Source organism: Bos javanicus, chromosome 1 (genome assembly GCF_032452875.1).
Source record: "Bos javanicus breed banteng chromosome 1, ARS-OSU_banteng_1.0, whole genome shotgun sequence".
NCBI classification, from domain to species: domain Eukaryota; kingdom Metazoa; phylum Chordata; class Mammalia; order Artiodactyla; family Bovidae; genus Bos; species Bos javanicus.
Genome location: NC_083868.1, coordinates 157,202,238 through 157,215,088, shown reverse-complemented (window position 1 = coordinate 157,215,088; position 12,851 = coordinate 157,202,238). Strand labels below are relative to the sequence as shown.

The 12,851-nt window shown below is 45.8% G+C and overlaps 1 protein-coding gene across 1 annotated transcript in view; it reads right to left on the bottom strand.

Annotated features, from left to right (window-relative positions):
• The window catches only part of KAT2B (lysine acetyltransferase 2B), a 98,606-nt gene that overhangs the window by 15,228 nt on the left and 70,527 nt on the right, over nt 1-12,851 (bottom strand). The window contains 3 exon segments of the mRNA XM_061425474.1: nt 1,517-1,627; nt 9,776-9,902; nt 11,215-11,423. Of these exon segments, the coding sequence (XP_061281458.1) occupies nt 1,517-1,627; nt 9,776-9,902; nt 11,215-11,423 (447 nt within the window).

Sequence of the window (12,851 nt, the reverse complement as noted above, 5' to 3'; positions counted from 1 at the left end):
ACATTGGAGGGAAAGCTTTTTAGTCATATGTATAAGGACTTATATTTTCCAAAGAGGTTAACAGATTTTATATAATAAAATCTGTAAAGTTCTGTACATTGAAAAAAAGCCATAAGTAATGCTGAAACAGACAAGTAGGGGAGAAAAATCATAAAAGGTTACTACTCTCATATCCTTATATATGAGTTCTCATAAATCAACAGAAAAATAAATATTTTAATAGAAAGAGAGGCAAAATACAATGAAGTGGCAATTCAAAAAAAGAAGTGCAAAGGGTCAATAAATAAGGAAAAACAGGCCAAATCTCAAAATAATCAAATAAATGCAAACATGGGCAATTTGTTACCTAGGAAAGGGCTAAAAAAAATTGCTTTTTCAACCAGCTCCTTTCCTGAGCCCTTTACATGCTGCTGACAGGAGCAGAGATTGTTACAGTGTCTGTCATTATTCGCTGCAGTGCATAGCAGAACATTAGACACGCCTGGAAGCCCACACGCACACATGGACACTTATTTACAAAAAACACATAAATGTTCCCTAAATGCGGGACTGGTGTGAGAAATCAGTTTCCATTTCTACAACAATTCAGAGAACCATCAAAACTCATAATTTAAAAATCAGACTATATTAAGTAAAAAAGGCAAGTAATTAAACTGTATATAGCATGAGCCAATTTTCTGTTTATATATACACAAACACACACAGAGAAAAAAACATCAGAAGGGTATCTGTCAAAACATTAACAGTCAATTTCTCTGGGTGGTGGAATCACGTGCAATTTTTCTCTTTTTTTTGGAGTTTTATTTCATTTTCCAATTTAATTTTCCAGTTATATTTCTAATAACTATACATTACTTTTGTCATCAAAAAAGTAAACAGAAAATGTTTAGGAACCTAGAATTATAAAGCACTATTAAAAAACACGCAGCAGGGACTTCCCTCGTGGTCCAGTGGTTCAGACACCACTCTTCCACTGCAGGGGCTTTACACCAGGTCGGGGAAGGAGGGTCCCACATACGGAGTCATAAGGGCAAAGAAACCGAAGAATCAGAGAGCTGATACGAAACTTCTGGTAGAAAGAACGAAGATGCGGCCAAGCACCCAGCCGCCTATGTGCTGACGGAGCAGGAGTGTCGGGAGCCCTCTGTAGCATCAGAACCTCCTCTCTGCCATCAGAAACACACTCTACCTTCCAGAGATTAAATCTATCTCTCTCATTCAGGGCGAACTCCAGTCCCCCAACGTGAATCTCTCCTCAGCCTGGGGAGACCCCGTTTTAGAATGTTAGGATGCGACAGTGCACTCCACTCACAGATGACATCCCTTCACTCACTCAAACATTTATTTTGTACTGATGGTGTGCTGGTCACACTCTCTAATCCAGGCTGAGGCTTACCTCTGGCTTAAGGCTTGCAAAATAAATGTCCTGGGGGGAGGACTTATTTGCATGAAAGCTACTTGAGTGCATATCAAGAAAAGGAAGGACAGAACAGGTTTGCACAGCCACAAAACCCACCTGCTTCTTGAAATATCCAATTGCGTATTCATCTGCGTAGGTGAGGAAGTTCAGGATGTCGTGTTTTATGTGGTATTCCTTCAAGTGGTTCATCAGGTGTGTTCCATAGCCCTAAGGGCAAGTCAGCATGCAGACAAATATATTAGGTTCTGGACAAAAGAAAGTCCCACATTTCACTGAGAAATACTGGCAACTTTAGGAGTATGTATTACCAGTGTAATACCAACACCTTGAGTATTGGTATTGGTTCTTGAGTTTCTGAACTTTGAAAATGAGCCAAAAAATTCAAAATCCTTGGATCAAGATACAATCATCACTTGAAAACATAAGTTTCTGGCTCTTAGAAAAGAATATACCAAAGCTACAAGCTGCTCATTCACACCTATAGGCTACAGGCTGAATATTAATAAAGAGGTGTCTGGAGTAAATATTGATCATGAATTTCTGCTTATGCTTAGAGTATTTGAGAACCTGAGATCAAAAGAGCAATGAAAATGAGAAGGGCTAACCTTTTCTAGAATATTAACTAATCCAAGTGTTTCCTATATACAACAAATCAGCAATCCTTCCAAAGAATTGTATCATCACACACAAAGGATCTTCAACTTGATCTTTTCAGACCTTTCCCAGCAAAGTCTGAGGAGCCCCGAAGCTCTGAGTGAGACTAAGAACAGTGACAGCAGATGGGATGGTTGGACGGCATCACCGATTCTATGGACGTGAATTTGGGCAACTCTGGGAGATGGTGAGGGACAGGGAGGCCTGGTGTGCTGCAGTCCATGGGGTCATGAAGAGTTGGACGTGACTTAGCAACTGAACAACAGCAGTGAAAACAGTGAACAATGTTGAATAAATTAATGATTGAAATATGAAAAAAAAAAGTAAACAAGTTTTTTGGTGATGGACAAAGCTTAAAGAAAATGTACAGATTTAAAGGGATGGTTTGAGAATCTAATAAAAGATGAAAGTAAACCCAGACACGAATACCATTACATCAGTATTTTAGAATATGACGACATGTTTTTCTAAAGAACTCAAAGAGGCTCACAGCTATGACGTCATGGAACCTCAGCACCACAGGGAGAAGGGTCTTGGGAAGTCATTTGCCTAATTCTTCCCCATGTGAAGCTAGGAGTCTCCTGCCATCTACCTCGGGGAGGTCAGCTGCTAGAAAACCCCCAGCTTAGGGTGCTCGCTGAGTCCTTGGGCCAGTTCATATTCAGCCGCTGTTGTGGTTGGGAAGTTCTTTCTAATTTTCACCTGTGATCTGATCCCTTGCTCTTTCTACCTATTGACCTTAGTTCTGCTCCGAGAGTACAGTGAGTCTTCCCTGCTCTTCACAACTCCCCAAGCTTCACCTGTGATCTGATCCCTTGCTCTTTCTACCTACTGACCTTAGTTCTGCTCCGAGAGTACAGTGACTCTTCCCTGCTCTTCACAACTCCCCAAGCCCTTGGAAATCACCCACGCCCATCCCTGCCGCCCAGGTCCCAGGTCCAGCCTCATCGAGGCTTCAGTCCTGCCTCGCACGCACGACTGGAAGACCCTATCTCAAGTTACTCGTATCTTTCAAGGCTTGCTCCTGTGTAACAATACACTTCTAAAGCACGGATCCCAAGACCAAGCATAATAATATCCAGGGGAGGATCTGTCCAGTATGTAGGAAAAGAGTACAACCGTCTCCCTATTTTGGAAATTATTCTCCCGTTGGTATTAACCATAGACATGTTAGCTTTTCCCAAAGATATCACAATACTGACACACTTCAAATCTGAATATAACTCAGATTAAAGGATGAAGGAAACCTCTCTTAAGGAGAAGAGAGTGAAATGGGGAAAATAAACATATAAACTCATAATTACAGTATACAACTAGCTGTTCAATACGGCAACAACTAGTCATGTGTAGCTACTGAGCAATGGAAATATGACAAATCCAAATTGAGGTGTGCAAGTATAAAATACACACCACGAAAAAAAACCTCTAACCAAGTTTATTACATATTGAAATGACAGTACTTGGGACACATTCAGTTAAATAGAAAACGTCTGCAAAACAGAAACAGAGACAGACAGAGAGAACAAACGTACGGACAGCAAGTGGGGAAGGGCGATGGGACGGACCGGGAGACTGGGGGTGGGATTTCTGCTTTATACGAAAACGTATTTGTACATGACCTACAACATTAAATATTATTTTTGAAGAAAAGTTGGGGGGGGGACTGGAGAAAAGGGAAGGATTTGCTACTTCGTGTGCAGAGGAATAGTAATGTCTGGGGATGAGTAAGAAACACGTCTTCTGATGAAACCTAGATGCAGCTGATGGAAGAGAGAGAGGCTTTTGCTGTATACGCCGCCTTGTAAGGAGCTAATAGAACTGTTAGAATCCCACGGGCTCCTCTGTCCATGGGAGCCTCCAGGCAGGAATGCTGAAGTGGGTTGTCATGCCCTTCTCCAGGGGGTCTTCCCAATCCAGGGATCAAACTTGGGTCTCCTGTGCCTCCTGCATTGCAGGCAGATTCTTTACCTCTGAACCTCCAGGGGGTTCCTCTTTGTTGTATTTCCAGCATGCAAATCAATTCCAGGTACCTAGTATATACTCAATAACTATCAGATGATAGTTTTCCCCTGGGAACTTCTAGAACCAATAGTCTGCACTTTTTCATCTTACTATATCACTGACATTGTTAATAATAGATTTATCAGAGGATGAGATGGTTGGATGGCATCACCAACTCAATGGACATGAGTCTGAGTGAACTCCAGGAGTCGGTGATGGACAGGGAGGCCTGGCGTGCTGCAGTCCGTGGGGCTGCAAAGAGTTGGACATGACTGAGCGACTGAACTGAACTGAATAGAACTATACATTTTCTCCCCTTCATCCACAATCCAAGAATTTTACTCAAAAAGAACAGTAATGGTTCTGTTGTTAGTAGCATCTCAAACTTTGCATGGATAGTCTTTATCACTGGCCACTGATTCATCACCTCTCCAAAGAACTTTCAGATTCCAGCTGCTTGTGAGGAGGGGCTATCTTTCGTCTTGAATCCTGTGTGCCTAGTATTGCGACCAGCAGTCGCAGAACCGCAAATACCTGCTTGTTTAAAGAAGTGGTAACAGAGTCAAGCCATTATATGCAGAAATGCTTGGATTTTCACCCCAGCACCGTCTCCCTTCTCTGCATGCCTTTATTTTCAACTGTCGTGGGCTCCCCTGATAGCTCAGTTGGTAAAGAATCCAATGCAATGGATCCGATCCAATCCAATCCAATCCTCCTGCAAGGAAATGGATCCGATCCAATCCAATCCAATCCAATCCTCCTGCAAGGCAGGAGACCCCAGTTCGATTCCTGGATCGGGAAGATCATCTAGAGAAGGGATAGGCTACCCGCTCCAGTGTTCTTGGTTTTCCCTCGTGGCTCAGCTGATAAAGAATCTTCCTGCAGTGTAGGAGACCTGGGTTCAATCCCTGGGTTGGGAAGATACCCTGGAGAAGGGAAAGGTTACCCTCTCCAGGATTCTGTCCTGGAGAATTCCACTGCCTGTATAGTCAGTCCATGCGGTCGCAGAGTCGGACATGACTGAGCAACTTTCACTTCACTTCACCTGTCACCAAAAGGGTTCCTTTCCAAATCCACCTGGTAACTTCAGTGTTTCTTCAAATACTTATTATGGTTAAATAAGTATCAGCCCCGTAACTTTAAAGTTGCATATAATATCAAAACCAAATAGTTAGATAATCTATTTTAAAACCAGGTTAGGAGCTTTAAGTAAATTCTCAAATGTTATCTTGCATGTGTTCTGAGCAAGATAAATTCACACAAAAATCTTATTTGAAGCATTACAGAAATTTATATATAAGCTTAAGTCTCCAAAATGAGTGGATGCAAATTTTAAAGTACCATTTAGCCCAGATTTTTAATACCTCAAATCAAAATTGTAAACCTCCGCTTATGATCTTGCTGTTTTCACAAGTAAGTACTAGCAGCATTGGCTTCCACCAGGTTCACCCACTCTATCTAGTTTTTAAAGATTAATCTTCATTTGCTAAAACTACTTTCAAGACTTCCCTGGTGGCTCAGATGGTAAAGCGTCTTGCTTACAATGCGGGAAACCTGGGTTTGATCCCTGAGTCAGGAAGATCCCCTGGAGAAAGAAATGGCAACCCACTCCAGTACTCTTGCCTGGAAAATCCCATGGACAGAGAAGCGTGGTGGGCTACAGTCCACGGGGTCGCAAAGAGTCAGACACGACTGAGCCACTTCACTTCACTTAACTTCACTTTCAAGTCACTTACAAAAAATGGCTTTTCTTTTCATTTTTCCTGCTCAGTTTGTGATATTTGGCCACCTTCCTTCAAGTCTTTAGAAAATTACATGGTTTGGGGGAAAAAAACATATACTGCCCTTCTGGGAAGCAGTAAGACAAAGCACCCAATTCACATTCAACACCTTTAGTTTCCCTCTGGACCTAAGAGTGTCCAAGGCAACCTTAGCCAACCTTTCCAAACAAGTTGCTTGGTGTAGCTTTCTGTGCAAACAAACATTACGCAATCTTCTGAAATTATAAACCAAGGGCATATTTTCAAGTTCCTCTCCCTACGAAAAGCCCAACCAAATTTTCTTTTTAAGCGAGTTCCTAAACTCTGGACCCCTGGAATTGTTTCTCAGTTTGGCTATGGGGAAGTGAACCTGTGACAAGCACAGCGACCACACCACCTGAAGACACACCGCCAAAGCGCCCTAACACGGGGCAGAGGTCAGCCTCACGCAGCTGTGCGCCCGCACCTGCCCCCGCCAGAAGGGCGAATGTGACACTGGTGCGTTTTGTCTGCCCTTGGATGCTTCGCGCGGTGAGTCAACGTCAAAAGCCCCATTTGTGCTTTCTGAGAGGAGACCACAGCTGTTGTAATCGACACGGCGACTGTGACACAGAGGAGAGCTGTTAATGAAGCCAAAAGCACCCTCAGCGCTGGCTGCGGCCCCCAGGCCAAGCACGATTCCTTCCAGAGATCATCCGTCTCGGCTTCTGTATCTGGCACTGCTTCATGGTAACTGAAGAAGGCAACAGTGTCCTTAGGCCCCATTGTCCAAGCCCAGAGAGCCCGAGTCTAGAGCGAGACAGGTGCAGCGTATAACACACTGTGGATTTCAGAGACTCACACAAACCAAAGATGCAAATGGTCTCCATGATTCTTGGACACCGAGTGCCGCTGCAATGACAGCACTTCCGATATACTGAGTAAAATAAGGAATCTGTTTTTAGAACACTTTCGCGTATCTTCAACGTAGCTAACAAAACATTTAAACTCACGTATGTGGCTGATGTGCGCACGTGTTAAAGACCACTGGGCAGCGCTGCCTTAGACTCCAGTAATTTATCTCAGTAGCTTCTGAATCCTGCACTTCTTATCTTTCCACCAATTGCCATATTTTTGCCTGACTTTAGGACTCCCCAAGTACCAAATGAATAACACTCTGAAGACACGTTTCTGGTTCCGCTTTCATAAAAGCAACTGAGTAGGTTACATCATCTGTATCTTCCTGCCAACGAGGAGTCTGGTCTATTCCAGGAAGATGGCAAACCAACCACACTGTCAGCACGACAGTCTGGTTCCTGGGGAGGGACTTGTGCCAAGGACAGCTGGGACGGCGGATCAGAGTCACACACTCACAGAGCAGACTCACACTCACACAGGTCAGAATCACACACACTCACAGACCAGAATCACACACACTCACAGAGCAGACTCACACTCACACAGGTCAAAATCACACACACTCACAGACCAGAATCACACACACTCACAGAGCAGACTCACACTCACACAGATCAGTCTCTCACACTGACACGGATCAGTCTCTCACACTCACACATCAGAATCACACACATAGACCAGACTCTCACACTCACACAGATCCATCTCTCACACACACACAGATCACTCTCACACACTCACAGACCAGACTCACACTCACACAGGTCAGAATCACACACACTCACAGACCAGACTCACACTCACACAGATCCGTCTCTCACACTCACACAGATCAGTCTCTCACACTCACACATCAGAATCACACACATAGATCAGACTCTCACACTCACACAGATCCATCTCTCACACACATAAATCACTCTCACACTCACAGATCAGACTCTCACACTCACACAGATCCATCTCTCACACACTCACAGATCCATCTCTCACACTCACACAGATCAGACTGTCACACACAGGTCAGAATCACACACACTCACAGATCCATCTCTCACACTCACACAGATCCGTCTCTCACACACACACATCAGAATCACACACACAGATCAGACTCTCACACTCAGATCCACCTCTCACACACACACACATCAGAATCACACACACTCACAGATCAGACTCACACAGATCTGTCTCTCACACTCACACAGATCCGTCTCACACACACTCACAGATCAGTCTCTCACACTCACACAAATCAGTCTCTCACACTGACACAAAGCCTCACACACTCACAGATCAATCTCTCACACACATTACAGATTAGTGTCTCAACTCACACAGATCCGTCTCTCACACACTCACAGATCAGAATCACACACACACAGATCCATCTCTCACTCACACAGATCCATCTCTCACACACAGATCCGTCTCTTACACTCACACAGATCCATCTCTCACTCACACAGATCAGACTCTCACACTCACACATATCCACCTCTCACACTCACACAGATCAGACTCTCACACTCACACATATCCGCCTCTCACAGTCACACAGATCAGACTCTCACACACACACAGATCAGAATCACACACACTCACAGATCAGACTCACACACACACAATCAGAATCACACACACACAGATCCATCTCTCACTCACACAGATCCATCTCTCACACACAGATCCGTCTCTTACACTCACACAGATCCATCTCTCACTCACACAGATCAGACTCTCACACTCACACATATCCACCTCTCACACTCACACAGATCAGACTCTCACACTCACACATATCCGCCTCTCACAGTCACACAGATCAGACTCTCACACACACACAGATCAGAATCACACACACTCACAGATCAGACTCACACACACACAATCAGAATCACACACACTCACAGATCCATCTCTCACACTCACACAGGTCCGTCTCTCACACTCACACAGATCCGTCTCTCACACTCACACAGATCAGTCTCTCACACTCACACAGATCAGACTCTAACACACACACATCAGAATCACACACACAGATCAGACTCTCACACTCACACAGATCAGACTCACACACACACAGATCAGACTCACACACACACAGATCAGACTCTAACACACTCACAGATCAGACTCTCACACTCACACAGATCCGTCTCTCACACTCACACAGATCCGTCTCACACACACTCACAGATCAGTCTCTCACAATCACACGAATCAGTCTCTCACACTCACACAAATCAGCCTCACACACTCACAGATCAGTCTCTCACACACATTACAGATCAGTGTCTCACACTCACACAGATCCGCCTCTCACACTCACAAAGATCCATCTCTCACTCACACGGATCCATCTCTCACACACACACAGATCCGTCTCTCACACACTCACACAAATCAGTCTCTCACACAATCACACAGATCCGTCTCTCACACACTCACACAGATCAGAATCACACACAAACTCACACAGTCGCTCACACACTCACACTCCCCAAAAGACCACATTCCAAACCTTGCCTGAGTATTTCTGAAACTCATATATTTATTCAAATTTTTCGTGAATTCCCCGACAGCATTTCTTTAGTCCTTGACCCCCAACTTCAGGCACAAGGTCATAAGGAATCTTCCTGAGGTCTGAGCCACCTCAGTCCTCTCCCTAACCTACACAGCACCCCACCCCTTCTGGTGGTGCCACGTGCCCAGGCGTGTGTGGACACGTCTGTATATGGAAATCGCCGGCGCCACCGAGAGTGTTCTCAGACACCTCTTCACAAGCCACAAACAAACCCTGACCTGCTCCTGGGGCGTCCTGGTGTCCCTGGCCCCAGCCCCGAGGTCCGGCAAAGCCCAGTGGAGCCTGACTGTGGGTATACGGAAGCAGGTGCCTTCCACACACACACACACACTCGCGATGAGAGGATGCTCCTCAGAGAGTCCAGGGCTCTCTGGACGTGGAGACCCTGCCACACTCTGCCGCTTCTGCACCACATCCTGCGTTTCTTCTGAGACCCTGCGTGAGCCTTACCTTGACTTGTTCGTTAGAGGTTACAGCGCAGAAAACAATCTCTGTGAAGCCCTGGGACGGGAACATCCGGAAGCAGATACCGCCAATGACACGGCCATCTTTGATTAAAGCAAGGGTTTTGTGTTTCCTGGAAGAATAAGATTGCACCACTGTCTCACCTCCTGTTTGGGGGGTCCCTCACTAACCAGTCAGGAAAACTGGAAGGGAGGGGGGGTTCCTTCTTGATTTTTCCATGGAAACCCCTCTAGTGGATTCTCTAAGTAGAACATTCTCTAAGTGGATGTCTTAGAGCAAGCATGCCTCCTGAGACATCCCCAGAGTGTCCATGAAGACAAGCGCCAGCCACCTGAGGGGGTCTGAGCCCCCAGACGAAGAACAGCGCCTATGGACAGGCGCTGACAGGCGCTGAGACAGGGTCACGTCCGACGCCCGCGAGCCCGGGGGAGCAAAAGCCAGGGACGTGGGCACATGCTTCTGAAGAGTTCACTCTCATTCAGAAATACCACAGAAGTTATAAGGAAACGAAAACACAATCCACCTGCACGATTTGCTAAAACCTGCCTTCCAGAATCCCGTCAGGCCTTCTGCCTAAAACGTCACTCTGAACAGTCACGGGCACGGGTCACAGTCCACACAGGCGACTGGGCTCTAAATGTTAAAATGCATTCAATTACGGAAGCTTCCTTTCCTGTCTTTTCCTTTGCTTTAATGCAATGGATGATCAAAGTTAACCTAACACCACAATAATCTTGCCAGGGCTTACAGACTCAGGCAAGAATGGAAACTACTTAAGATGCCAAAATCAGAATATTTGACTATGAGAAAATTGGGACATCCTCTTAATGTTTATATATTCCTTCATTGATGCAATGAATGAAGCACAGGATGGTCACCGGCAGCTTAAAATATAAAGCCTCATTAACAAAAAATTGATCAGCTGCTGGAAAACTAGTCTGAACGCCTGTGGCTGTGGCCATGCCTGTGACATCACTCTCTCTGCACAGCTGACGAGCAGCAGCAGGACTTGGTGGGTGACTGTGACTGACTTTTACTTCCCGAGTGGTTCCTCTTTCATTTAAAAAGGAGAGTGAAGTCCTTGATGGTCCAGTGAAGACCTAACCTTTCAACACAGAGGGTGGGATCAAACCCCTATTTGATTCCTGACCAGGGAGCTGAGATTACACGTGCCTCAGGGCGAAAAAACAAAAACATAAGACAGAAACAATATTGCAACAAATTCAAAAGAGACTTTAAAAATGATCCACATCAAAAAAAAATCTTGAAAGCTGGTTCACGTTGATGTTTGGTAGAAACCGACACAATTCTGTAAAGCAATTATCCTTCAATTAAAAATAAATAATTTAAGTAAAAAAAAAAAAAAAGAATGCATTTTACAAAATAAATCAGGAAAGTGGAAAGCAGAGTGGGGCACGACTCACGGGTCGAAGACGAGCCGGGTGATGTACTCCTTGGGCATACGCGGCAGCTGGTGCGAGAACACGTTCTGCAGCCCTACCAGCCACATGAGCACCTTCTTGTTGGGCTTCTGGCTCAGGGAGTTGCCCACCACGTGGAACTCGATTACACCCCTCCGCTCCTCAAGCCTGGCCGCCTCGTCCCTGGCCGAGTGCGCCGACAGAAAGTTGGTCTGGGAGCAGGAGAGAGGAGGTTACACAGAGCCCCTCCCTAAGACAGAAGGGACAGTCCACGGCAGTGCCTCTCCTCCGTGTGCTAGGACGATGTGTATTTGTGGGTTTCGGGGTCCCAACCAATAACACGTAAGCCATGAAAAGACAGCTAGGCAGAGCCTCCCGCGTGTCCACGGAGACTTGGTACAGACCAGGAGTCACCAGGCTTTCTCTGAAGGGCCAAACAGCTCATGTTTGGATCTGCAAGTCAGGAGGCCTCTGCGGCAGCTCCAGACACTGCAGCGGGGTGAACGTGGCCGGGACCACGCAGACACTGCCATGAGAAGAACCCGCTGGGACCACGCGGACACCAAGGCAGGGAGAACGCGCCGGGACCACGCGGACACCGCGGCGGGGAGAATGCGCCAGGACCACGCGGACATGTGTGGGCAGGGCAGAGTGCCCGAGGACTTGATTTAATGGGGGAGGCAGCCTGTGTCTGTCCTGTGCGCTACAGCCTGCCAGTCCTTGGTTTTGGGAATCCCGTCTGGCTGAGCACCCTTGGGATCCCAGACCCCAAATTCTCCCTGAAGACCCACGACTGGCAGTCACATCTATACTACCAGCACCTCTTTTTAGGAGGAAGAGAGGCTTCTTTGAAAGGAGTCATGTTGACCACTCTCAAGCAAGCTGGCAGTACAACCTCCTACCAACACCTGCGCCCCATCCTATCTAACCCACGCAGTCAGGTGCAGGTCAGTGTTCAACAAACAGACCTCCAAGGCAGAAGGGCCAGCTGCTGGCACACGCCCGCTTCACTGGTCTGTGGCTGATGCTGGAGGCCCATGTGCCACTGCGGCCAACACGTTTAAATTCCTGAGAATTTAACAGTTGCCTTGTGTGTACCAGTACAAGGTGACTTCAAGACACTACTAAATCCACCCAACAAATCCTGAAATGTGTGACTATATCTACACTTCACAGATGAAACAAACTGAGCAAAACTATTCTGTGAAGTTACTAAATCCCCGACAGACATGTACACAAAAAGTCCCAAGGACCGGATACCTAAAAGGAAATGGGAAGAACAATTTTACAAGGAGATCGTCTCTTAACAGCATTTCAATCCTGTGAATTATCCTCAACTGCACAAAACAAATCTCTAAGGAAACATGACAAATTAAACATGGACACCTTCACCCAGCAGAGCCATTCTAAAAAAAAATTTTTACACATGTTTTGAAAAATCATCTCATTTCTTCATTTCCTGGAAGCTGTCAGAAACGTCTAAAACTGCTTTGCCCCTGGATACGACATGAGAAGACAGCAGTCCTTTTGCCCAAAGGCTTTACTTGAATCTAATCATGAGTAAACAGACAAAGCAGGACTCTGCAACAATGGTCCTGCCACAAAAGGCCAAAAGAGGGCTGGGAAACTGTTCTAGGATA